General features: G+C 32.3%; 1 protein-coding gene across 1 annotated transcript in view; it reads right to left on the bottom strand.

Annotated features, from left to right (window-relative positions):
- The window catches only part of Cdh19 (cadherin 19), a 77,280-nt gene that overhangs the window by 4,137 nt on the left and 48,062 nt on the right, over positions 1-25,081 (bottom strand). The window contains exons 9-11 of the mRNA XM_020153230.2: positions 17,773-17,894; positions 2,602-2,719; positions 522-773 (exon numbers count right to left, since the gene is read on the bottom strand). Coding sequence (XP_020008819.1) covers positions 522-773; positions 2,602-2,719; positions 17,773-17,894 — 492 coding nt within the window. The remainder of the gene's footprint in view (positions 1-521; positions 774-2,601; positions 2,720-17,772; positions 17,895-25,081) is intronic.

Genomic DNA, 25,081 nt, shown 5'->3' with positions numbered 1-25,081 from the left:
GTTTTAAATTTTTAGTTGCCATAGCATACAACATGATGTTTTGATATTTGTATTCATTGTGGAATGACTAAATCAAGCTATTCCTTATGTACATTGCCTCAACTATTTAAAAAATGAAGAGTATGTCATTCAAATGTAACATTATTCACAAGTCACATTGCCGAATCAACTTGAGTATCAGTCTGGATGATAAGATGAAGAAAATATGGTAGACATACATGGTGGAATTTTATTCATCCTTAAAATGAGGGAATTCCTATCTTTTGTGACAACACAGATTAACTTAGAGGATATTATATTAAGTGACATTAGACAGGTATACAGAGACAAATGCTGTATGATCTCATAAATGTAGTAAAAGACTTAAATTCACAGAAGCAAGAGATCCATTTGACCTAAAATTGTAGACCATTCAGAAGAACAAACATAACTATGCACACATGTTGCTATGAGATTACCTCACTCATGTGTTCATCGTATTAGTTCTAAAATGAAGACATGTTCAGTTCAGCACCGCTTACCAAATATTACCACAACGCACACCAGCATAGCGATCATGACTTCTGTCCTGAATCCCATGGAAAACATAAGACCCTTATTAGCACAGGCCTGAGTACTCCCGCTGTCATCACAGTCACAGACGTATATGGTAAGGGTGTTTGTACTCGTAAGTGGTGGGATTCCATTGTCCGCAATTAAGATGGTTATGTGGAAGATGGGCTCTTCTTGAAGGCTAAAACCAGTTCTATTAGTGACTATTACAGCTGTGTTATCTAAAACAAAAACCACATACGTAAGTTTTTAGACAGTATATATTTGTAAGTAATATGTATTAGAAGCAATACTCTGCTCATATATGTTCAAATAAAAGAATTTTTTTTTCATTTAAAGAAACAAAAAGATCCACCCCAAAATTAGATTTATCATTATTCAAGTCCTAATTAGGTAATTATATGAAGTATTTAATCAGTTCCAAAATGTCTTTGACAAATATAGAAATCATAAACTTAGATATCAGCACTTATAGTGGGGACTACCATTAAACTTACACTGATACTCTTGGTTTTACCTAGACTATTTGCACATGATTCTGATTATTCTAATACATATAACCTAGCAATTTCACAGATACTGCAAACACAAAAGAGTCTTTGGTTTCTAACTATAACAGCATGTAATCTCAGATGTTATGTTTTCTAATTAGAAAATATAAAACTTATTTTGGTTGTATTAAGATGTTTCATTTGACATTATTAACTTATGTTCTAGTCAAGTATCAGAGACTCCTTAAACATTTGTCATCCTGATGAATGACAGTGAACAAGATCTACTTCAATGTATATGAAATTGTTTTTCCCTAAATCCCAAAGTACTCTACATAACCTTTCTCAGTGTGATTTCTCAGGTCTCAGAACTGAGTTTTCCTGTTTTTCTTTTTGACTCAGGATAAGTAGCTTTGCCGTTTCTCAATATGTTTATAATCACACAAACGTCAAAAGACAGTAACTCTACAATGAAAATAAACAGAAGCCTTTTGAAATGTAATCCTACTTATAACTTATCCCAAATTATCTTTTCCAAGCTAAAAAAAATGATGCTCTTGAAGTCTATGAAACCCATGTAAATCTTTTCACCGGGGGCAGACTTCAGAGATATCTTGTCACATCTTGTCACTATGAACTTTATTAAATTATTTGTGACCACAGACATTAAGGCAAATCTATTTTTCTTTCTGTTTCAGTATATTTATTTTGCCTTAGTAATTTCTTTTATAATAATAAATATCTATTTTATATCAATATTTGTGTTTTCATTTTAAGTGTATATGAGTTATCATGATGGAGAAATTTGAAAAGAATAAAATGAAGAGAAACACATTTGTGTGAACAGTCCTAGAAAAGATCTGGATGAGAGCTTAATCTCAGTTGTAGTGGACAGTGGCAGGAGTTTGGTTGCAGATATTTGAGTAATTCATAAATTTGGGGTATAGAGATTAAAGAAAAAGAAATCCATATTATAAGTGAAAGTCTCTTCTAAAGCAAATCAAAAAGTAACAGAATGGCCTTATATAGTCAATCTACTTCTATAAGAAGGGAATAGAAATTCAGTGCACACAAAATCCTTCTGAACACTTGCTCCTTCAATTCACAAAATCTCTGTGTTTTGGGGGGAAAAAAACAGACTTAAGTCAACTTCATATATTTATAGGTCCTAATGAATAGCTTCAAATATCTGTGAATCAGTCAATGTTTCTTCTCTGTAAGATAAGTATGTATCATTTTCTCCTCAGGCATAGTTTGATGACTGAGATAGATGAGGATGTGGATGGCACCATATCAGAGCTGTAATTATGTCTGTAGGTCTGATCAGACCCAAAAATTGCTTATAGCCAAATGCTGACTTTAATGAGTGCTTTTAGTTTGATGAAATGGATTGAAAAATGGAGTCAGTAGTTTTAGAACTTTATTTTGGGTTATGTCTTCCATTTTCATTGTCACTCTTTTGTTGTATTTCTCAATGTTATCATATTGCAAAAACAGTATTACTCCAATGCCATAAATTTCTTCAAAGTGAAGGATAATTTTTGAAGAATATTGTTACCTTGGTTATCTGAGATTGTAAAACTTGAGTTGTTTGAGTCTTCCACAGATAGATTAAAAGAAAAATGGTGATCTTCCAGGGATTCATCTCTATCTACTGCACTGATGGTCTGAATTATCTAGAAAAAAACAGAAATGGGTGTTCACTGTTTTTGTATGAATTTGTGAAAATTAATACTGCTATTATTGCTTTTAGCTTCTATCAAAATTACTTCAACAAAATAATCACAGAGGATAAATGTCAAATTAAGCAAGAATATTAAAATTTTTCTCAGAAAAAAACTTACGTTTATTTCAACCTTGTGATACTACATAATAAATAAATTCTTGTGCAAGTATCAGGTTGATTATATAAGTGAGATTTGTGAGAATCTTTCAAAATGTTGTTGCTATATATCAAAACTTCCTTTCACTCTTCTGCCCTTTATTTTGTTTTTTCTATGAAAAGCCAATCATTATGCATTTCCCACTTATACTTAGAGCAAAACTATGGTAGAGTTATTGGCTTGCTAAAGTAATGAGTTTTTAAAATTTATTTTCAAAAATAATGCATTTAAAACTTACAGGCAATGTATATGATTTTGTGTGATCCATAAAAATTATAGGAAACGTTTCATTGAAATAAGTTTCATCGTATCTCAGGTCATAAAACAGTGAAGGAATGGAGAAATGAATGAATCAGTTCTCAATTAATTATTTTATTTCAAGACATGAATGTGTCAGTCAAATAGATCATTATTGTCAGAAAAAAGATACACTTGTCAAGATTACATAGTGAGACTGATTAATTCTGGAAATTAAAGTGAATTGATTATAGAAGCTATTGTTTTGAATTTTCTAGAATTAAAGTGCTTTTAACAACTTGTTAAAAAAACTATCTTCAGTTGCAAGATGACAGATCCAAATTTATAAAGTTATAGTTGAAAGAACAGAAAACGCTCCACATGCACGAAGAGTGTCAGAAAATCAGTGCTGTCTGTACATTACCTCCCCACAATCATTTCCATTTCTCCTCATCACACATTTCTAATTAAATCATATCATTATTTCAATTAAACAATAAAGACAGTTTGATTCAATAGATGCTTAAAATAATAAATGTGGATGCTGTGTCATATCAGGGAAATATTTTGGATAGTTTGGGTAAAGTCAAGGGCAGAGAATTCTGATATTCTGAATCCTCACTGCCATTTGATGAGTTTCCTAAGATAAAAAACCTGGAGATATGAATATTTAACTTCTAGTTTTTGTTCTAGTTTTTTAATTTTTTATTGTTGTGCTAGGCCGGGGTTTGGGACATTTACAGAAGTTCTTAAAAAATATCATATATATTATGCTTGAATTCACTCCTTCCAAATACTTACCTTTTAAAATTTACTTTTAAGGTTTATGAATGAGCGTGTAAATGTTTTTTACACAATTAATGTATTATGTGTGTTTTTCATAAGACATTCTCCTGTTGAGATATGTGTAGAATGGTGTCCAGTAATGTACATTATGTATATATGTGTTGAAGTAAGATTGCTAACAAATTATAATACTGATATTTATCTTATTGGCATATGTACTCTTTATTTTTTAAATAAACATTTTGTCTAAGCAAATGAAGTGCTGTATTAAACACAGGACTTTGACTAAATTTTGGAAATGTCTCCTTTTTGTATATGAAGACTTAAGAAGACTAGAGAGATTTCCACTTTGTAATTTCAAATATTTTTGCTTAATCACATGACAATACACAGTATACATTCTACCTCCTTTTCAGTGAACATACCAACACTTACACTGATTTCATAACTTGGGCTTCCAATAATATCTTTATTGCTAGGTGGCATTGCTTTAAGAAATTGGAAGCCAGTGATATAACACAATTGGTCTATATGAAGTTCTGTTAAGGCTGCTGAACTAACCTTCCACGTGCACACTTCATGTGAAAGCACAATGGAAATGACCTTGCTTTAATTTTCAAATAAAATTCTAAACAAAGACACTATTTGTTGCACCAGTTACATTTCTAAACTATTCTCTGAGACTTACTTAACTGGACCTATTGATGCCCTTCTAAGTCTATGAAAGGACAAAAAAAACATTTGAAACTTTAAAATGTGTATAAAAACAGCCACAAAAGATTGAGAGAGGAGCTAGTAAGCATAATTCCAACTTATAGCAAATTTTGAGTGTTTCTCTTTTTATTTTTTTCTTTGCTCTCTGAGTAGAATTTTGTCTACTTTCTTTCAAATGCAGTACATTAAATTTCCTGCATATAGTAATTTGAATTTTATGATGAAAATATATTATGGCAGTCTAGAAAATCTAAAAATAACTTTGTTTTAATAAGAACTCACCTGTGGATTGTGCTATAAACTATTTTAGCTAATCTTCACAGTGATCTTTTGTAATAAATTGTTATTGTTCTTAATTATATTAAGTTTCAAGTAAGTGAATCTACTCTGTGAGCCAGAATGAGAATACAAGCTGATGCATTATCTGGTGCAAATTATGAGTAGTACATGAAGGTCCTGAGGCACATTTTGCCTACCCTATACTTGTACTTGTTTTTTCAGGTACACATATAAAAATACTGGAAAAAATCATGGAATGCAAACAATCAATAAAAAATGTATTATAATAGATAGAAATCTATGTATCAATCAATAATATAACTACTACAAGGTAGATATAAACAAACATGGTGCTTAAAAAGAGGAGAAAATGATCTGTATTTTTGTATGTGAGACAGAGAAAATTTTTAGGCTTACAGTATAGAAAAGGAGTTTAATTCTTGAAGGAACAAATAATGGGGAAAAGGCCACCAAAGGAATAGCCTGCAAAAACCATGAAGGCAAAGTGGTAATATGATGGATAGGTATAAATGAAGTTAACATTTCAAAGGTCAAAGATGACCAAATACCGGCAGTTTCCAAGGTTTCAAAATAATTATTTTACAGAGCTACAAACAGTATTTGACTTTGAAGATAATCCATGGAAAGGAAGATAATTGTTTTCTTCCCATTAATCACTTGGCACAGTGTACCTTTGCTAGAAGAGAGGTGCACAGAGACTCACTTACTTAATGTCATGCACAGATTAATTATCCTGGTAACAAAAATACTATATTCAATTGCAATTAAAATACTGCAATTTATTAAAATTGCAATTTTCACAGTTTATCTAAGAAGTTATTATTGTACTTATGATTTGGAGCAAGCAATACATTTGAGTCTGTTTCCTTCCCTGTAGAGAAGGTAACAATAAAACAAACTTTTAAGATTAGTGTAGGAATACATTTCTGAAGAAGATAATAAACTATAAATTGAAATATGAACTATTTATCAACATAATAATACTGAGTATTAATTTATATTTTTTTAATTTCTTGAAATGTGTTAAATAATAAATGCCCATTAACACAAAAATGTTAATGAAAAATTAGAAGCTGCAGTAAATAAATCAGTGGAAAGAATTTGATAAAATTTCATATAAACTATTCATGTGGTTCAAGGTATTTGTACTTGGCACCAGCAAGATGCAAATTATTTCCAATTGTCACAAAACAATTGTTTCAAATATCAATGAGCCTACTGCTTTTTATACTATTCTACTGAAAAGAAATGATTATAAAATGGACTATTTTGACAAAGGAAATCTGAAAGACTTCAAAAGATTGTTGAATACCTGTTCACAAAGTCAACGTGCAAATTTATAATGGAGTGGAATTGAACTGCCACATAATTAGGGTTGATAGACACACACCCCCACATCCAGATACTGATTCAGATGGGGTTTTGCAAATGCCTTGCTGGGACTGGATGCAGCCTAGATACTCCCAAATTCAATTTCCTACATAGATAGGATTATAGGTGTGAGATCCTGGCACCCAGCTGCAACATATATTCCTCAATTCTCCTTTCAGTTAATTTTTAAAACCCACTGTACAAAGTTTTATATAAGAACACATATGAAAAAGATTAAATAATAAAATGTCTAATTAGTATCTCAAGATATCCTTTTAACATATATGGCAATCATTCATAAGGTCAAACTTCCCTGTCACTATGTTCAAATTCTAGTGGATTAGAGGGAAAGCAGAATTGCAAACTTGAAGGGAGTGACAGGAATACATTGATAACCATAGTATATTTTTAAAAGCATATAAAACATGTAAAGTGCATACTTAAAACACTTAATATGTATGGATCAGAGGATCAAGTTTTACATTGAAATTAGAAATCATACTGGACAAGTGAACCCTGTGTACATCATGGATGTTCTGCAAGGACTTACTGGTTTGGATTTTATAATGAAAGACACAGTTCTAAGATACAACTTTTAAGTAGTCATTGTTTTTATTTGGGATTCCATGGTCTTTGAAAAGAATTGCCATTTAGAAAGTTCTTTCTGATGACCCCCTTAGCATGGTCTGGAAAAGGAGAACTTAGTCAGGAAAGCTGTGCTCATGATCCCAGTAAATAACTGCACGATACCTAAAGCTTTATGATATTAAATGAAAAGAAGATACTAACAATCAGAACTAAGAAATGTGAATTACTTTTAATGGGAAATGGTACAAGAGTTATTGAAGGATGTTACATGATTCAGATGGAGACACAACTTGCTGATGGCCCAGTTTTCTCAAGGGTGTTGTGAACTCCACATGATAGTATCAAAATAGTATCTTCGACCAGTTCCAAGACGGCAATGTATTTTTCTGGCCATTGTCCCACCACTAACACCCAAATGTCCCAGAATTCTTCAGCATACCTACAGGCTTATCTGATATAAACATGATTGTTAATTGTAGCAGACTGCCACAACGTATACTGTGTTTCATATGTAAACTGTGAGACTGAGTGAAACACAGCTTGATTTTACTACAGCATCACAACTCAGCATCATCTAAATAGGGCCACTTCAAAACAGATGCTAGGTCCTGGGTAGGGTAGAAAGTTTGAGAATAGAGAAATTGGCACATTAAAGAGATATTGAGGAGATGAGATTAAAAAAAAACTTAGCAGTTCATTGTATCTGGAGAACAAAGAAATAAATTGATGATGTCCATATAACTTTTTTTTGCACAAGTTGGCAAGTTATAATCATTTTCCTAGAAATACTGAAAAATGAGAGTTTGCCTTGAGGAAATTTAGTAGAACTATACACCATGAGTAGAATTGTTTTCTTGTTAACTGGAAATAAAAGGTTGAAATAAAGGGGAGAAAATGAGTGGAAACACCCATCTAGAAGTCATTTAGATATAAACTGTAGTTGAGAGGTTGAGATGAATGAAAGAAGAAAACAGTGAATTTGTGAAAACAGGACAGATACAAAAGAGGAAGGACAATGACAAGAAACCCAAGGATCACAATATAAGATGACTGAAGTTTAAGTGAGGGAAATTTTTTACATGGATACAAGGCCTTTACTTTATAGAGAGAATTTCTCTGTTATTCAATCCAAAGACAACCAATGCTATACTTGCTTCTGAAAAAAAAATTAGTATGAGTCAAGATAATGGGATTCATTGCTTCAAAAAATGATAAATATTTGTACCAAACAGGAAAAGCACGTACTCAAATATTAATCAGCTCACTCATGATGTTAATATTTGCAAACCTCTGAAATTCCCCTCCCTCTTATGATCCCACTCTAGCCACTTGGACATTAAGAACGAAAGCTAAAATTCAATTTAATCATGTAGGTCATTGGGAAAATAGTTTTCTCTAGATAGTTGTGACTTCTCTAGCATTTTTTTCCATAGTGAATATATTATACCCAAGGAAACATATAGGATATTTGGTGACCTGTCATTTGTCTAGCTGTTTGGGCCTGTGGGGAATAAGGAACAAATTATCTTCACAGTTTGAAAAAATATATAGCATACACAGTGTTCTAATTAATGATTTTAAATGTATTATATGTGATATGGTGATATTTTTAAATGTTGTGCCAGTAAATAAATATGCCAAATAACCATTATTAAATGGAAATCCATCAATTTATGTTTTTGTACATGACTAAGAAAATTTTATAGTCTATCATATTTATTTAGCAGTATCACACTGCATAATCTTATATTTTCAAATAAATTTTATTCATTTTGGTAACACCATTTCATGTGCATTTTATGTAATGTTTCATGGATCTAAACTTCAGAACACTGTGAAATAATGAAAGTGAGGAATTTATTTTTCAAAACTTTAAAATTATCCTACCCACTAGAATTCAGTATGATATTTTGAATATTGATTTGAGCACAAGTTATTACATTCCATTCTCATTTATTAGATGTGCATTTGACTTCTTTTTTGTAACTCAAGAGTTTAGTTTAATTTCATTGAGGGTTGTATAGCATCAAATGAACACTTTGTATTATTTTATTCCTATTACATATTTATATAATGTAAAATATTAATACATTTGAAAAGTTAAGTTCTGTAATCTTTCTGTACTAGCTTTTTTTTTTTTTTTTTTGCATAGATGTGACTAAATACCTGACAGAACAATGTTCAAAGAGGGAAGATTTATTTGGCTGATACTTTCAGGGGTTTCAGTCTATGATTGTTTGGCTCTGCGCTTTTGGACAGAGATGACGCCAAAGGGAGGACATGGTGCGAGAATTCTAAATGTCATGTCAGCAGAAAGCAGAGCAGAGCAGCAAGAAGAAGGGGCCAGGATTAGACAGAGCCTCCAGGATCCTCCTGCCTCCTGCTAGGCACCTCCTCCCAGTTTTGCCAACTCTCAATACTCTGTTCAATTACTGAAACTACCAATGGATTAAACAATCCTTTAGGTCTGAGCCTTTACAAAAAAAGATTTCGGAAAAAAAAAGAAAAGATTACACATCACACATTATGCACATTATTTTTCTAGGTAACAAGCTTTAAATCTTTAGATATTGTTCTTAAAAGTAATTTGTGAGTATTATTAGGTCCTTGAGCTCAGGGCCATGCACTTGCTAGGCAGGAGCTGAATTATTTGAGCCATGCCACCATACATGTTTGTTTTAGGTTATTTTTCAAATAGGGTCTAACGTTTGGCCCAGGCCAGCATTTGACTGCAATCCTCCTACTTATGCTTTGTAATCAGCTATGATTACAGGTATGTACTACCACATCCAGCTTATTTGTTGACATGAAGTCTTGTTAACTTTTTTCCCAGGCTAGTCTTAAATAGCAATCCTCCCAAACTCCACCAAATATTTTAGCATTTATCATAATAGGACTAATTTATATATTTTTATAGACACATTTTAATAGGTTTTTCTGTTTCAATTTATATGTATAGATGTCTAATTTTGTAAATTTTTTCTTTTGCTATAGGTAAAGCTACTTAAAGCAAGTTGGTGAGCCTCATTTTGGGGAACTTTGCATAGCAAGAAGATCTTTGTAACTTATTATTTTGAAAATGTTCAATTTTGCAGCTCTTGCTACTTAAATTACTACTTAGGAACTTTTTAATGACCCTTTCTAAACAATATTAATGATTATTGCTTTAGTCCTCTTTCCTTTATTCTTACACTGTTTCTTTTGTATTTTGTTTTCTTTTATCTCAGTCTCAATTTTCTTTCAAATTTTGTATTGTGAAACAAATATAGATTTGCAGAAAACTGCAGAAGTAATTAGTTGATCCTCTCAAGCACTACCTTCAGCTAACCCAAGGGTTACACTGCATGTAACTGTGGTGCACAATCAATGCCAGGCCCATCCAAGAAAACAGGAAGATGGAATCGAAGGTATTTACTGCTCTGCCATCATGTACAATACACATTAACAGTGATGTTCCCATGCCCTAAAGGTCATTCAGATCAGTTTAAATGAGCCTGAGCCTCATGCTAGGAACTTGTAGTGTGTGCATGAATTCCTGTTAATAATGAGAAAGTTACTTTTAGCAAAGTCTCATATCATAGTGTTTTTATCTATACAAAATCTTTAAAAGACAGGAATTGTAGAAGATAAGTTGTATTGTTATTTTTCAAATGAGGAGATTGGTATTCTGCATATTTAGATTATCTAATTGGGAAACTGGATGAATGACAGCAGATTTCTTTTTTTATTGCAACAATCTTTTGTTACTTTGATTGCTGTTGTTTTTATGTTACATTCCCATTTTGTAGGAAACATACTTGAAATACAGCTCCTGGATTCCTGTACATGTGATTTTTAGACAATAATCAAGAATTTTAATTAGCTTGTACAATGTCCCCAAATTAATTCTAGAAAACAAATGTTCATTATAATCTTCTCTAGAGGAACACTTTGTTTCTCAAAAATGTAGGACAAAACAGAAACAAACAAAACATAAATTTAAAGAATAAAGGAAATAAAATTACTCTGGTGTCTGACTCATTTTTCTCAGAGGGTGAAAGAGCAAAGCAATAATTTGCATAGCTACACTCAGCTATCACTGCAAAGTGTGTTCTCTGTGTTTCTTAGGAGTAGATTAAAAGCATAGTAGATAACTGCACATAAAGAACAGGTACCTATCTTTTGTTTACACTTTGGTCATTTGGGGGATAAGAATGATGATTATCTAAAAAGTAAGTGGTTTAACGTTTATTTTCCATGATAATTGTTATTCCACAATTAAGCAATCACTAACACCTCAAAATAAACTAATCATTAATAGATTACCAATTATTTCTGGCAGCAAGGAGATTCTTGCTTAAATACTTAAGAAAATACTACTTATAGCAATATGTGATTTGAAGATCTACATACCTTCTTTGAAATGCATAGAGAAAACTTTATTTTAAAATGCTATATTTTACTTTCCTGACCTGTTCTTAGGTCAGGAAATTTTAATTTTTAAATTAAACCAGCACAGCTGATGGATAACCTCATAAAACACAATCACATCTCAAACTTTAAAGAATAAGTTTCACAATTCAATGTTTTTGGGCTTAATTATTTATGAGCACGTTTTAAACATCTGATGATAATCTTCATACAAACATAAAGGTAATAAGTAAAATGTTTTTCTAGGATGATTTAGCAATTGTTATGAAATCTAATTGCTTCAAATTGTGTTACTTCAAGACTCATTAATCTGCTCTTTTAATTTAGAAGTCAATTTGAAAGACAACTTTCTTTTTCTGCAATTTAAGGTGCTTTCTTAGGTAAATGCATTCCAAAACACACTTTACTTTGGTTATTATTCCTAAATTCACTAAGATCATCTCTACATCAAAATTATATTTTGTACACATTTTACACAATTTGTTGTAATGTATACACATAAACAGTCTCTGAAACATGTTTTCTGTAAGTCAACTTATTAAGTGTTCATTCCCTTTGGATATGAGTAATAAATATTCTATTTTAATATAATGTCCAGCAAACATTGCTTAATGACAGGATATGTTCTGAGTATGTCTTTGTTGGACATGATGAAGTTTACATGCACAAACCAAGAAGGAATAGCTTAGTACAAATGCAGGCTATCTCAGTTCACCATTGTGTATGTGGTCCAGTACTGACTGACTGAAATGTCGTTATGTGACTCACACTGTATAATACATTGTGGTTTCCTGACAGGACAAAGCTGAAAAATGTTCATTTTTGTTCATGCATTTAATAGAGAATAATGTGAAAAAATCAATAGTATTCACCAACCCAGGAATCACGCTGATAAATAATTAATATGTTATCTACGGTGGATGTCAATGCTCTGGACATTCCTTAGCTGACAAATTCACCTTTAGTATTCAGAATTGAACATGAATATATTGATTCTATAGTACACAGAAAGTGGTACGACTAAACAAGAATCTATTTTTCTTAACATTGTACTGTTTTTGTCTGGTGGAGTGTCCTCTTCTGTTTTTATCGATGTGTGTGTGAGCAGGTGTGTACATGCATAGGTATGTACACATACATTTAAAAAAATATTAAGGTGCTGGTGCTTAGAGCTTTAAAGTGGTCTGGTCTTTTTAATTGGTTAGGGTAGACAAATCCTATAAATTTCAGTTTCAGCAGAGGAATAAGTTCAAGAGACTGACTATACATCATGGTGGCTATGATTAGTAACAAAATATTTTATAGGTGAAAATTGTGAAGAGAGTTAATTTCAAAAATTACCAAAAGTGATTAAGTATGCAAATAAGACATATGGTAAATATGGTAAGTAAACAATGAGCACACATATCAAAACATAATGGATACCATAAATCTTCGTCATTTTAAACTATTTAAAATATTAAAAATAAAGAATAGTGCAGAGAATAGGAAAGAATGAAGTTGACTTTGAGATTCTTCACCTTAACAATTCACACCAAGTCTATCATCCTGGGCACCAACTCTCCCTTCCATTTTTGGCATTCAAAAGGTCTACATTTCTTATTCCAACATTCTCCAAATTATATGTCCTCTATGTTTACTCTAGCCCACTGTTTTCACTTCTGGGACTCTTAAACTGATAGTTTATATCAAAGATGATTCTTCCTTTCTCTTTCTTATACTAGAAACCAAAAGTGGTTTCCCCTTTGTTTCTGACACCCACACTGTCTGCTTGGTCCTAGGTTTTTATTTAATTGATGACAGTCATTTCCTTATTTAATTGATTGACTATGTTCCTTATTTTTTAACATCTCTCCTGGAAAATTCAAAGTAGAACGCCCTTAACAATATTTTGCTGAGCGTTATGTAGTTTTCTTACTAAGACTATTGAAAAGTTAGTCAAATGAATTTAGTACTCTTTTCAGTAATTTTATAAGTTAAAATAATTATAGTTTCTGCATAATGACAATTTCAGTTATATGAGTTTTATTACATTTAAAGCAAATATTTCTGGGAATCTACTCGATGTCTTAGTTTTCACATACCAGTATCGCATTTTTAGTAGTGAGTAATGCTAATGGCATTTGAGTCTTTAATGACATGTTTGGGGGTATGTTGTGATGTTTGGTTTTCATTGTTCTTGAGGAAAATCTACCTACAAAATCTACCCATAAAATTTGAAATCTGAAATAGTCAGTCTGACTCTACAATTATCAGATAAACCACATGTGACACAAATAATAACAATTTAGTGTACCTCACAGTCCTTATCCTTAGATTATTCAATAAGGTGACTTGATAATTAAAGCAAGTGTTTTACTTCTTCATACAAATGCATAAAAAAGAAAGTCCTTATATATACATGGAACTGTAACAAGGAACCTTTCTGTGTAGCTATATTAAACACAAATGTCACTTTTTTCTTCTTTTCATAAAATTGGAGAACAGAAGGGCAGAAAACATCCTGCCTGGGGACATTGTTACCAGTGGAAGGGGAAGGAGGTGGGGAAAGGACACAGGAGGGTGAAAATAGTGCAAATACTGTGTCCACATGTATGTGAATGGAAAAATGATATCATTCCAAGAATAGGGGTGGGGGACAAAGGAGAAATGATAGAGGAGGTGAATTCCAGTATGATATATTTGCTCTATTGTGAAAACTTTTGTAAATGACAGAATGGGCCCCTATTTAGCACAATTAAGAAAATATAAAGAAAGAAGAAAGCATTTATGATAATGCTGTGTATGTAACTAGCACTCAGCTCATTTCTCCAAAGATTTCAAGTCACAAACCCTAGTGTATGTTGAAGAGGATTTTTGTTTGTTTCCCTTGGGTTTGAATGATGAAACACTATTTAGTAGAAACGTATCATTACTCTTAATGCTGACAGGACTGAGACAAAGTTCTAGAATTTCATAGTCCCATTTCCAGGTTTCCTAAAGAATTATTTGGTGATTTCATCCTTCTTCCTTAAAGAAAACTGCCTGTGAAATAAGGCTGAGTTTGTGTCCTTCTGAGCTTGAGAAGTGTATATTCAAGGAAGGATCTGAGACTCAATCAAGGTGACTTCACTTTTGTATTTATAATCATAAATATAATTCAGCATGAAAATGGGGAGATTAAAACCTGTTTTTCAAATTTAATTTTAATTTATGTAAATAATCTCAGGATAGCTAGTCCTTATGATTAGCATACCATATGCAATTAAAATTAGCATCGTTCTTGGGGAAAATATAAATTATAATACTGATTCAATCAATTATAAACTATGATGCTGAGAAAGTGACTCAAAAATTTTGAAACATTGTATATATGTAAGTTTTAAAAAGTATATTACTTCATGGAATTTTTCAACTTTTAGCAGAGCATAAGAGAACAATGTGATTGAATCTACAGGGCACTTTCCTTAGCAGAGTTTAACCTCGGTCATAACTTCAGAATACATTATACCAAACACAAGTATCTGAGATTCCTTTTCAACAGTTCTCCCTATTTGTAGAGATTGGTATTTCAATATTTTTAAATTGTTAGATGTGTCTCAAAGAATAAATGAATATTAATGTATTTTAAATTAAAAAATGAATTCTATTTTTAATTACTATATGAATCTATTGGTAACTTTTATAAATATAATGCATTCTCCAGAAATAGCAATATAATAATTTTCTGCCTTACACTTTGTCAAGATATGAAGATAGAGATCAGGATTTCAGTTAGAGGCCAGCCTTGGCAGAGTATTAGTGAGATTACATCTCAGGAAATAAGCCAAGAGTGGTGGGTTATGCCTGTAATGTCAACTATGTGAGAACAGAAGTAGAAAAATCAAGGCCCAAGATTGGCCCTGGGGAAAAAGTGTGAGACACTCTCTAAAAATTAACTGTCTAAAGAGTGAGACAGAAGAACTAGTCACCCCCTCCCATGTCCTTTTAGATATTAAGTTACAAAAACAGAGTGATCTGCATACCAGGTCTATCCGTGTCCTTTCTCTTCGAGATACTGACAAGTTCCAAGGCTCCATGGATAAGAGGAGGGACAAAAAGAATGAAAGACATGTCTAGCAAGTGGAAATCCTAAAGCACAGCTTAATCCCTGTGATTTGAGCAGGTCTGGATGACACCTCCCTGATTCTGCATCCTTCCTAGCCACCCAGACCCAGTATCATAAGTGACTCAAACATTTTGAAGCATTGTATATATATAAGTTATAAAAAGTATATTACTTCATAGAATTTTTCATATACCTTACATTTCAACTTTTAGCAGAGCACAAGAGAACAATGTGATTGAATCTACAGGGCATTTTCTTTAGCAGAGTTTAACCCTAGTCATAACTTCATAATATATTACACCAGCTCAGAAAGTGTAACATGAAGGGATGACGGTTACCATCTTGAGTATATAAACAAAGGAATCAAAGTCAGCACATAATAGAGATACCAGGCAAAGCACATTTTTTAATTGCACTATGATAATAGGAAATTTACGTAGCCAGCTTAAGTGCGCATCAAGAGATGTATGAATACATCTTGTATGATGCATACAAAATATGTATAAATACACACAGTGGAGTATTACTCAGTCATAAAGAGGACAAAATTATGTTATTTGTAAGAAAATGAATAGAAATGAAAACAAAGCTTTCAAACAAAATAAACCCGACTTGGAAAGGTAAAAATATCATGTGCTTTCTCTCATATGCAGAATTCAGATTTCAAACAACAGAAAAAAAGACATGATAGCAAAAAGAAGACTATTGGGGCAGGTTGGTGGCAGTGTGAGTGGAGAGGGGGACAAGAATGGGTGTGTAGGAGGTAAATGTGCTTAAAGATCAAATATATAGCTTGTAAATATGAACATGTTATAATGAAACCCATTATTTTGTACAATTAATCAAGAAATGCTCAACATCCTTATCCATAAAGAAATGCAAATCAAAACCATGTTAAGATTCCACCTCACTCTATTAGAATAGGTATCATCAAGAATACAACAACAAATGTTGGCAAGGATGTGGAAAAAAAGAACCCTCATACACTGTTGGTGGAAATGTAAATTAGTACAACTTCTGTGGAAAACAGTATGGAGGTGCCTCAAAAAGCTAAAAATAGAACTGCCAAATGCTCCATGAATTCCACTCCTAGGGATATAGCAGAAGGAATGTAAGTCAAATTATAATAAAGACACCTGCACTCATGTTTATTGCAGCATTATCCACAGTAGCTAAGCTATGAAACAGGCAAGATGCCCTCTACTACTGACAAATGGATTAAGAAAATGTGGTATTTATATACAATAGAATTTTATTCGACTACAAAAAAGAATGAAATTTTGTCATTTGCAGGTAAATGGATGGAACTGGAGAACATCATCTTAAGTGAAGTTAGCCAGGCTCAGAAAGACAAGAGCCACAAATTTTCTCTCATATTTGGAATATAGATCTAATACAAATAAGAGCAATATTATAAAAAACAGGTCACACTAAGAAGAGATCCCACACTACAGAGGGAGGGTAAAAGAAGGAAGTTAAGAAGGTGAATATGGTTGATGTACTCTCTGGAAAAGAATGAATATAGAATTTTTAAACTATCAAAATCTACATAAGGAAGGGACTAATGTAGAAAGGAGAGAAATAGAGGGGATGAACCAATTTGGGTTATAATACATGTACACATAGAAAGTCAAAAGGAGACTCCCTGTGTAGCTACTTAAACAACCAAAAATGTCCTTTTTTTTTTCCTTTTACAAAATCACAGAACAGGCATGTGGAACAGGTCCTGTCTGGGAGCACTGATACCAGGAGAAGGGCAGAAAGGGCCTGGGAGGGTGAATATAGTACAAAATCTGCAGACACATGTATGTAAATGGAAAATGATACCTGCTGAAACTATTCCATGAATGGGGGGAAGGGAGATAAAGGATGATTGAGGGGGTGAATTCAAGTATGGTATACCTGATACACTGTAAGAACTTTTACAAATGCCACAACATGCCCCACCCAGCACAACAATAAAAACAAAATAGCCTGTGCTCTTTAGTAGCCTTCTATACTCCACGGAGACTCTGAAGAAATATGCACAGTTTCTGTGTATTGTAGATTGAAGCTAAGAAATATGAAAAGGAGAAGCTAAATTCCATGTTTTACAAATAAAATTGTGAAGAATGTTTTTGAACATTTTAAAATGGGATGAATATCAAACCAAAATTATATATAGCACATCACATGTTAATTCACATCTAATATATGAATTAAAGCACAATGTGTTTAATTTTATATAATATAATTACTATCACATGAAATATATGTCATATTTGCATAGTATGTATCATGTTTAGATTATAAATTCAAATATATGAAGCTAGGAAGCATTGCTAGAGTTTTGTAGCTTAGTAAGATTTCTCACCTGACCAGAGACTGCATTCTCACAAACATAGGTCTCATAGAACTGAGACAATTCAGGAGCGTGATCGTTAATGTTAAGAACTTGTACGGACACAGGGACTGAAGAGATCTGTTGTATATTGTCTGCAAATTGAATATTCAGAATGAAAAAATATTTAATATATAACAGGGTGAACAAAAGGGAAGCTATGTTAGGATCAAACCTCCACCTTTGCAGTCAGCTTACTGGAAACACTCTACCACTTACTGAAAGGACCAAACTTAGCCTCAAGGAATGACAAACTCTCACCTTACCCATGAGAACTGAACTGGCTGAGCATCTATTTCTTCTAGCTTTCCCTAGCATCTGCTCATCCTGGAAAAAAATCTCCCTGCCCAGCTAAATCTCCAGACCCCTCTCCTATACCTACTCCAATTCTGCAAGTGGCAGTGGGATTCTGGCTTTGACTGGGATCTCCCCTCTGCAGGGCTTCTCCTCTGCCTGTGCTGGTGTTTGAGTTCTGTTGCTGCCTATCTAGTCTGTGTCTCTTTCCATTTAATAATGTCTTTAAAAATCATGAACAAAGTGCATTAGAAACTATGTAGCATAATTTTATTTTATTTAAGGTAAGCAAAGGCAAGATTTCTATTTGATTCACATATTTATCAATGTAGAAAATTATTCTATGTTTTCAAATTCAACTCCAGCAATATTTATCAAGTGCCCAAACTTAACCTGCTATGAGCTGCATTAAGTGATAAGAAAAGAAGAAAAAAATAAAACCAGGAAAAAGCTAGCCAACAGACAACCAGCTGAAGACTATGAAATGCTCATGGTGCTTGCATTAGCTCATTTAAACCTAATAAATATAGGTATCATTATCTTCCCCTATTTCACTGAAGGAAGCATTGAGAAAACACCTAGATTTAAATATTGCCTTAAGGCCACAGCCAATGTGCAAATAACTACAAGACAGAAGTCAGTGCTCTGAAGACACTAACATTTAGAATCAATCTTTTAAAAGCAAAAATGCATATGAAATAGAATATAAATAGACTTTAACATAAAGTGACCAAAATAAAGTACAGGTTAGCCTGGCTCAGATGGTCTTAATCATACATGCCTACAATCCTAGCTACTCAGGAGGCAGAGCTCAGGAGCATGGCAGTTCAAAGTCAGCCCAGGGAAGTAGTTCGTAAGACACTATCTAAAAAAAACTCATCACAAAAAAGAGCTGGAGGAGTGTTTCAAAGTGTAGACCCTGAGTTCAAACCCCAGTACTGGAAAAAAAATTTTTTTAAAAGTCGACTCAGGTGAAATTATATATAAATATTAAAAATTTCCAAAGCCAGGAAATCCATAAATAATAAAGGAAGAAAATTATGGTTAAATACATTTTTGAACTGCAAAAATGGTATGAGAAAGTCAAAACAACAATCTTGGGAATTGCATACACCACCAGATGAAATATTAATGTTTCTAATCCTTAAATCCTTAAAACTGATATAAAAAAGGCATATAAAATAGAAAATCACAGAAATGAAAATTCAAGTGATGTATCAAATGATTTTTCAGCTTCATGCTAGTTCATGTTTTGGATTACATATCTCTTTGCTGTAGGAAGGAGATCTATGGATGGTATGGTCCTGAGCTCACTGTCCTGGCTTCACTAAACTCTGACAGCATACCTCAATCCCGTTGTGACATCAAAACTATCTCCAGACACTGTCAATTGTACCCTAGGGTTCGTTTATTTCTCTTGGTATTTTTACTAATGCTCTCTGTACTATTTCATTGCATTTTCAATTGTAATTACTAAAGGAAAACACAAAATAAGAGGTTTAATTTTTTTCCGTTGAAAATAAGGGAAAAGACTTTCAATTTTCTTAGAACATTTAATTTAGAAAATTGCTAAGTTTGTTTTCCAACTCTTAGAAGTATATGCAAATCTTTAAAACCTAAATAAGGGTCATGCTAACTTTACAAGTTGTCTTTTCTCTTGTAGTGCGGTCTATTTTTTGGAAGTGAAATCATCTGTGTATATAGAATTGATATAACCCAGTTCATGTGACAGGACAGGAGACGAACTTCAGCAAATCACTGTTTCAATTTGTTAAACTATGTTTTGCCAAAAACATGAGAAAAGTTTACTTTTTCTTCCAATAAACCAATTATAAAACACAAATGGTAACTCCAAGTAGCTATGAATTTAGGATAAATTGTGTGTGACAAATGGAGCTAAATCTTGGCATTTGAGGTTGAGATACTGTGTATTTTGGTCAGATGTAACTAATGGGTTATATCTACTTGCTATATAAAACAATATGTGACTTTTTTTTTTAATGTTCTGCCTTGGTAATTTCTTAGTGGATTTCCTGTGATGTACATCACATTTTGTTTTAATGTAATGATAAATATGACAGTTTTAACTTTGTTCTACTTCTCTAGAGAGACTTTATGGGTTAGGATAAAATTTTGTTTACAGTTATATTACCTCAAACAAATGACAGTTGCAATTATGTTAGAAGTTGCAATTTTTAATCCATTAATATTGAACATTTGTAAGACTTATTACAGATTCATACACACACACACACACACACACACACATACACACACGGTAGCCTTCAGAAAATACAAACATACTAGGAATTATCATTTTATAATGGATCTTGTTACATTTACAAATATATTTAAACAAAATATTTAAAAATGAAAAGATAGCTACTCAGGAGGACTGCGATTTGAAGTCAACTCAGGAAAATAGTTCCATGAGAGTCATTTCAAAAAAGCCCATCACAAAAAAGGGCTGGTGGAGTGACTCGAGTTGTAGTCCTTGAGTTCAAACCCCAGTACCACACACACACACACAAAGGAAAGATATTTTAAAGATTTTAAGATGGAATTATTCAGAAATGAAGGCTCATGTTTGTTATGGTTTAAACATATCACTAAAGAATATCTTTTGCTTAAATAAGTGAATTGTAAAAACCTCATTTAAGATACAAATAAACTATAGGGAAATTAGTAAGATGTTCAGTAAAAGTGTTTATGTCTGAAAAAGTGTTTAAAGTTCCTATTAAACATCTTTCATAACTTCCTAACATATACATACATGTATCATCACATTTCTACTCAAATAGAGTGAATGGTTTGTTTGTTTGTTTGTTTGTTTCATTTAGCTGGATACTGATATTAGCATGGTATTTCCTTGGGGAAGAATTCCAGACGAGACTAACATGGTGAACTTCATTTGCTGCAAAGACGAATGTTAAAACAGAAAATCTCTTTCCCATAACTGTGTAGTTGCTATGTCACAAGCTTTTCTCTGTAATTAACACTAGCAGCAAAGCGTTTTTAGAGCAATTGTTTATGATTCACTGTTTCCCACCAGACAGATGATTTGCTTTTATTAATATTAAAGCTTAAAAGTTCATACTAGTTATTTCTGGTATTGATATTAGGGCAGGAAGAAAATGGCACTTCCGTAGATTTTCCCCAAAATACATCTGAAGTGGGATGAGTGATAACAGGTTTTAAAAAATTCAACACAGAAATAGATAAAAACAATCACGAAAGCTCTTTCTACAGTTATCTCTTAAAATGAAAAAGAAATTAAAATCAACATAAATTTTGCGGGTTTCTGAAAATGTATATCAAACTACATTTCGCTTTGAAATTTCACTCCTCACCCGGTAACTTTTCAGTCTGAAGACAGGAACAATGGCAATATCAAATTTCTTTAATTAAAAGTTGTTTTTCTTTTTTTTATACTGAGAAAACTCATAGTGTCAGAAACAAAATAACATGAATTTGGTAATTCTTATGCTTGATAACAGTCTTAATGACCTAGTTCTGAAAAAATAATTAACTTCTAAGATTTAAGTTATCCGTAAAGTGAACATATTCAGAACATATGGTTCACCTTTCATATATTTTTATTTTTTCTTCTGCATTTATCTTTATTGCTTTAATCAAATATTCTATAACATATGCCAAAATTTAAATTAAAATAAAAAATGTTGATATTTTTGTTTCAAATGATCACTACTTACAACATTGATAAAAGCAGGGTAATGGGTGAATAAGATTGAAATACATTAAAAGCATCTTTTGAAATCTCATAATTAAACCTATTTTATAATAAAAATGTTTTAATTTGCATTTTTCTTTGTTTTAACAGAATGTTCTATAATAGAGAAATTTAAATTTTAAACTATTAAAATTGATACTTTCACCTCAAATGACAAATTACATTGATTTAATAAAATTTAATAAAATTTGTATCAAACTTATATATTTACTTTTATTAAATCTCATGTTTCTTCCTTAAATTCACTTTGATGGCTTACTCAGTTTTCCTGAAGGGAACTAAGATACGTTCACCTTTTATTCATTGTTTTTATGTCATCTGGGCCTCCTTTTTGGATCAGTGGTACTGGGGTTTGAACTTTAGGCCTCATGCTTGCTAGGTAGGTGCTCTACTACTTTAGCCATGTTATCAAATGTTTTTATGTTCTCTGTATTTTTTTTATCTCCAAACATAAAGTTATAATTACAATTTAAGAGCATTCTGATTTTAGTGTTTCAAGAGGAAATTGATTTGTTTAAAAAGGTCTTTTTAGGATATTTTGGCACAATGAAACTATATTCTTTAAATCCTTTTTGATACTTTAATCATCTTTTGAAGTCCTCTTTTTTACTAATTTATTTTTTGTTGTGCTGGGTGGGGGCACATTGTAGCATTTACAAAGGTTCTTACAATATATCAAATGTATCACAGGCGAATTCACCCTACCATCTTTCTCCTTTATGCCCCTCCCCCATTTCTGGAATAAATTTCACAGGTATCATTTTTCCTCTTAAATCAGTATATGACCACCATACAATTTCAATGACATGTGAACATGGATGTAACAATAGCCTCAGAATGAAATGAGAAGAATCAGAGAAGAGGCTTAAGAAGCAGTGACAGGGAAATTAGCTAACATGCTTCCAGAGGTAGCTGTCTGGTTCTAAGAAAGCCATTCAACATGAACAGATTTACATTCTACATTTGAGTTAGTCTCTGAAATCACTTTTTAAACATTATTGTCTTTCAATGGTCATAATGGAAAGATATGAAACTTTGGTGTAGGTTTTAGTGCATTTAATTCAGAAAACACTAAATGAAAGCGACTATGGTTGTTCTTATTAGAAATTGATAAGGAATAATGAATGCAGCAGGGAATTAGGACATTCTTGGGAGTCATATGTAATTGAGATGCTCCTTCATCATTTAGCGATTAGGAGAGTAAATTGCAGAGGCTACCAGTTTATCTGCCGTAAAAGAGGAAGATAATTACCTCAAATTTTAATGGGAGTTGAAAAAGGCTATTATATGTAACATTTTGATCAAAATATTGAGGTCGATCTATCATTCTGTAAGATGGTCAATAAAAATAAGCTACTAAAATGAACTTTGGGCCTGAAAACTCACCAATATTTTCAGCGACCTGATAAACTAAATATTTTATAAATCATTATGTGAAAGTACAATTGCAAAGTGACAAGGCTAAAATATTTTCTCCTGGTGAATGTTAAATAATACCCTGTTATGTTGTTATTTTGTGTGGTGAATTTCCCCAAAATATACTCCACTGTAACAGCCACACTCTCTAGTGCAAACCTATGGAATAAGAAGTCTTTTTAAATTGTGTATTTATAGAATCCTAATGAATGAACAGTACATGTACACTCATATGTGTACATACACATGTGCATACATGTCCCTCATGTAAAATAGTGGGAGCCATTTTCTTCTTTAATACATTTGAGCCTGTTGATCAGTCGGAGATCATGAGAATAGATTAGGGGTTGAAGGCTTGTTCGATTGCCCTTGTACTATGCTGGAAATTAATCATTTGAACATCACCATTGAACAACATACACAACGATGTGATTATAGTGTTTACCAGATCATATACTTTATTTGTAATATGCATGTAAATATTCATATATGTCTGTGAAAAAGAGGTATCTTGCAACTCAATGGTTCGTGCTGGCTTCGCTAGATTTTGCCATGCTAAAATTTTCTTTCCCGGCCTCAAGTCACAAAATGACAATTGAAATCACCATAAAAAGGGGACTAAGGTAGAAATAAGAATAATGGGGGTGAGGCGATGAATCAATTTGGGGTATAATACATATGTATATGGAAGTGTCACCATGAAACTCCTGTATAAGTATTGTAAAAAACCAAAAATGTCTGATTTAAAAAATGAGGGACAAGAAGATAAAAGAAGTGCTGTGTGGAGGTTGGTAACAGTGAGGTGGATTTAAGGAAAGGGTGAAGGAGGATAAATATGGTGGAAGTCTTATGTACTCATGTAGAAAATGGAACAACGAGACCTATTGAAACTGTTCTAAAAATAGGAGGAGGAGGAATAAAGGGGAATGATGGAGCGGGTGGATTTGACTAAGATATTTTGCAAGGACCTTTGTAACTGTCACAATGAACCCCCAATTCACTATAATATGCTTATAAATAAAAAAGTTAAGTGAACAGGGCTTCAACAATTGTCCTAGAGATCTTATCCCAAATGATGGTACTCCTGAGTTTAAAAAATAATTATCTAATTAGTTGGATGGGATGCAATTACATAATCTGGCAAATGTTTGTGTCAAACATTTGTTCATCTTTTTTTTCCTTTTATTTCATAAAAACTTACACTACTTAGGTTTTACAGATACACACTATAGGTTTTAACGATCCTGATTTGTAATAATTCACATTGTGGTATATCTAATTTAAGAAAAATAAATGATATGCTGTTATAAAAGTTTCTAATTTACAAGCTGAAGTATAAAGTTATTTCTATAAATTCAATAAATTGTGATGTTTTAATAGCTGAAAGTTACTTCATAAAGAAATATATTTTCTAAGATGTCCAGTCTTCTCTTGAACTGATTTAAATTATTTTTCACAGTAGCTTTGTAAAGATTGACATTATAAATTTTTTGTTCTCAATACTCATTGAATGATAGCTTCCTGTTCCTGGAAAAACATCTTTGTGTTTTCCAACACAAAAGCCTTGGCATTTCCTCTTTTACAGAAGGCATTTGCTCCATTGTAACATTTGTGCCTCATTGTTTGTTGTTTAGTTAGATAGAAAATTCAAAATCCAGACTCAGGTTCTCCTGGGTGTTTTTGCAGAGTTATTCAGTATATTGCAAGAAATCTGTGAGATTTGCCTTCCACTCCACCACTCCACCTACCAACTGTTCAATTAAGTGAGGAGTAATATAGATATATGCCTTAAGCCTGAAAAAAAGCTTGGAAGCTAACAAG

Source organism: Castor canadensis, chromosome 4 (assembly GCF_047511655.1).
Source record: "Castor canadensis chromosome 4, mCasCan1.hap1v2, whole genome shotgun sequence".
NCBI lineage: Eukaryota > Metazoa > Chordata > Mammalia > Rodentia > Castoridae > Castor > Castor canadensis.
The sequence above is the reverse complement of the archived record's forward strand: the minus strand, read 5'-3'. Positions and strand labels throughout refer to the sequence as shown.